At 43.2% G+C, this 4324-nt stretch overlaps 1 protein-coding gene across 1 annotated transcript; it reads left to right on the forward strand.

The window, feature by feature from the left end:
* Positions 1–2511: 2511 nt before the first annotated feature.
* On the forward strand, positions 2512–4108 carry mc2r (melanocortin 2 receptor; the record flags this gene model as incomplete). Its single annotated transcript, XM_079641360.1, has 2 exons — positions 2512–2864; positions 3550–4108. The coding sequence occupies 2 exons, from the start codon at positions 2512–2514 to the stop codon at positions 4106–4108; spliced, it is 912 nt and encodes a 303-aa protein (XP_079497486.1).
* Between the last annotated feature and the right edge of the window lie 216 nt (positions 4109–4324).

Raw genomic sequence — 4324 nt, forward strand, 5'->3', positions numbered from 1 at the left:
CCAAAATAAATATCTGAAGCCACCACTGAGCCTGACTATTTGTGTTGGGGGGGCCCGACAGAAAAAGTTTGAGAACCACTGCCCTAATTGATAAAGGTTGCAGTTCAGAAACGACAACGTGTCACTCTCTGAACAACTGCATTGACATTTTTATTTAGCGCATCGAGCTGAAAATATGCTACTGAAGGCTGTCATGTGCTGTGTGCCTAGGGAGAGCCTAGGCCAAAGATAGGATAGGTTATATTTGACCAACTACTATTTTTGTTTTAATGCTCAGGAAGGATACAATTATTATGAGTCATGTTGTCATTGCCTGACCCCAAACAAATAACGCACAGCATAATGCGCTTCAGGCTGGGACAGTTAGCTTAGCAGGTGCTGATGAATTAAATGCAACAAACAACAACTAGCTAGGCTGCTGAAAATGAGATCGATTGATCCCGGGCTGATACGCTACATAATTGAAATACACGCTAAGGTTTTATGTCTTAAAGAGCCTGTGACAGCCTCCCAACAACTGTTGTGCAATGAAATATTGGGCTACTAGTAATCTCGAATCGTCAGTTTAAAAAAGAAGGTGCAATACCGTTCCGATAAATATCAATAATTTCGAACATCGCGGGGAAATTCCTTCGACTCATTTTGAAGTTTTGGGGGAAGAAGGAAGTGACTTCAATGCGGGAATGCTTCACTGTGCGGCGAGAGAGCCAAACACGGACAAAGTGTGTTGTCATGCGTAGAAATGGTGAATTACTGAGTTTAGGCACGTTAATTACATTTTAATGAAGTTGACTACAGTATATTCATATTTGTCAGTGCTTTCATGTCAATTCGGCGAACATAAACATTAATGATCGTGGTGAAGATGATGATTAAATTAGGATAAAAAATCGGTAGTGAGAGCTGCTGAATTTCCTCCCGTCGGATGTGATATAAAAATAAATCGATTATTTTTGTAATTGTAAACTCAAATGGATGAAACTACATTTATCAGTGCTTTCATGTCAATTCGGCGAACATATGATACATTAAATGATCGTGAGGAGGATGATTTAAATCGTTTGTTTGAGCCGGTCTGCATTTCCTGATGAAAAAACAAACCGATGCTTTTTGTAGTAGTAGTACACCAACCTGGATTAAACGTGTGTGTTTTTTTTCCACAATGTTGTGGAAATTAATGGATAAAATGCACGGATTATGATTATTATTATTATTCCGACTCTGATCGGGACACTAGGTCCACCGTTTCCCCGCAGCGAGGCTCCCCCCGTTGACAGTTTACGTGGGCTGGGCTGGGTGCAGTGGCGGACTGGCCATCGGGACGAATCCCGATGGGCCGGTACCGAAGGCCGGATAAGTCACAAGCACATCCCCCAATCCCCCCGTTGACAATTTACTAGCGGTACCGAAGAGGGCCGGTCGAGAGTCCCGGGATGATTTTTAGTCCCAGTCCACCACTGGCTACATGACCGTATGATCGCCCATATTGACGCACCTAATTCCTAAACTTCTAACAGATACAACATAAACCGATCCTTCAGCTTCATATGAGCTCTCAGACACGTTCAAAATTAAACTGTCATCGCTGTCTGAGCTTGCTGCTGTGTGCGCCATCGTGCGTTTACATGCGCATGCTGGGATCCTGAACGGTGCAGCTGGAGCGCTGTGCCCGCAATGACGTCACACATCATTTGGCGGGATTTGAAGAATCCCTGAGAAGATCCAAAATATGGTCAACATTGAAGGGCAGATTAATGGTTATCAAAGTACAAATATCCAAAATCAGTTCAGTAACGGTTTTCAAGGGGACAATATTTACTCAAATGTATGGGTTTGGATGATGGGGGAAACTCGTGTCACAGGCTCTTTAAAATAAGACCATTAGTTATGTGAATTAAGAATTTCAAAGGAAAAAATGTAATGCAAACACTAACTTCATGACAATTAGTTTTTTGTTTCTTTGAGCTTACAAAGAAACAAAAAACAAATCCAGATCAAACATTCACCATCTAAACAAAAACACAGAGAAGAACATTGATTACACGTCCCCTATGTAAAAAGCCAAAGAAAGGCAATTGTGACCACATGGCTTTACATGATGACTGAGCTGTGCCAAAACCACCAACTAAAAATAGCACATTCAGGAGGCCTATGTGAAAATTGTCAAAATGGATAAACCAGCTGCAGTTCGAAGCTCGCTGCAACCATTACCATGTGTGTGATAACCCAGCGGAGTAAGAAGCACGTTGTATCAGCCTAGAAAAAACAACCACTTTGGTTCAGATTGAATCTCTAGTCATTGCTTCTCACATAACATACACTAAGCATAGAGTAGAAGAGAACGGCAGGACTTAAAAAATAAGATACTGTAAAAGCCAAGGCTGTAACTGACAATCTATAATTAGCTGCAGTGTAATCTAGTCCAACACTTAGATAAGAATGATGACATGTTAACATTTTTCTTGGAATGGTTCTCTTTCTAATATGGACAGATAGCTATCTTGGCTAACTATGAGCACCACCACAGTGAATCAGACGGACTGCCCCGAGGTGAAGGTTCCTCTGACTCTCTTCTTCACCATTGGTGTGGTGAGCCTGGCTGAGAATCTGCTGGTTGTGGTGTCCGTCCTACTCAACAGGAACCTCCACTCCCCCATGTTCTGCTTCATCTGCAGCCTGGCAGCCTTCAACACCATGGCCAGCCTCACTAAAACCTTGGAGACCCTGATGATTGTGTTTGCCAACGTGGGCCAGCTGGAGAAGAAAGGTTCCTCTGAGATGAACCTGGATGATGTGATGGACTCCTTGCTGTGTATGTCCTTCGTTGGCTCCATTAGCAGTTTCCTGGCTATTGCTGTGGACCGGTATGTATGAATGGCTTTGATTTGCACGTTTCCAGCCGTTTTTTAAATCATATGCTTCAAAGAGTGAGGGGTGGACTTGCATCTGTGATGGTATACATTTATTCCACCCCACTAATACACCAGAATCCCCGTAGCAAAGCAGTTTAGTTCCATTTTACTGCTGTGCTCTTTAGTTTCTCTGTGGACTGTGGACCCTACAACCAATTATCCTCTGCTCATATTTAAATTCATCAGGCCTCACTAACTAGGACTCTGGGGAGAATTTGGTGAAAGTCTGAACTTTCCTCAGGGCTCTGCCTCATAGATCCAGAGCTCATTTAAAGCCCACTGCAATATTGCATGCACGCTTTACCACAAGGACTGTAAGTGTCACTTTCTAGTAGTACCTTGTTTACAATATGTTACACCTTCCACACAGCCACTCATTTCAGATCATGCAAGTATGGTATACAAATATGAAGTGACTCTAAACATGCATGAAATTCATTCATCAAATTATCTATAGTTGCTAAATGTGTCTCTCCAGTTTGAGGAAAGGCTGGGTGAGGCATAGATTTTGACAACAAGCTTAGTGAGCTTTCAGTTGGACCTTATGCACATTATTTATGCAGTGTACAGCACAAGTGTAACACAACGCCAACATATTGACTGAGCATATAATAGAATCAATTGTTTTTCTTTCCAGCTACATCACGATTTTCCATGCTCTGCGATACCACAACATCATGACTATGCGGCGCACAAAGACTATCTTGGGGGTAATCTGGATAACATGCGGGGTGTCAGCCGTGCTCATGGTGAGGTTCTTCCAATCCAAGTTCATCATGATCTGCTTTGTTGCCTTCTTTGTCGTCTCCTTGGCAATGATCTGCTTCCTCTACTTCTACATGTTCATGTTGGCACGCATCCATGCCAGAAAGATTGCTGCCCTGCCCAGCAGCAGTGGGGGGAAGTTTGGCCGCCAGCGGTGGAGGGGCAGCAGCATGAGAGGGGCCCTGACTCTGACCATCCTTTTTGGGGCGTTCGTTGTGTGTTGGACGCCGTTTTTCCTCCACCTCATTCTCCTCATGGTGTGCCCCATGAACCCATACTGTGAGTGTTACCGCTCCCTGTTCCAGCTGCACGTGGTTCTGATGGTGAGCCACGCCGCCATCGACCCGGCCATCTACGCCTTCCGCAGCGCCGAGCTCAGACACACCTTCAGGAAGATACTGCTCTGTTCAGACTGGAAGCAGCGATCATAGAGAACTAGTGTTGCAAAGGGGCGGAACGTTTCTGGTACATTTCTGGAAAGTATCCATGGGAAGTTAAGCTGGTGAATTTTGGAAATATTCGATGCAATATTAAACATAAAAAAACATGACATTTCAACAGATTTTTCTTGTATAATATATATATTTTTTAAGTAGAACAGAACAATTTTTTATTATTTTATTGAAGAACGAAAACAGGAATGTTGA

This window comes from Notothenia rossii, assembly GCF_949606895.1.
Source record: "Notothenia rossii genome assembly, chromosome: 7".
Taxonomy (NCBI): Eukaryota; Metazoa; Chordata; class Actinopteri; order Perciformes; family Nototheniidae; genus Notothenia; species Notothenia rossii.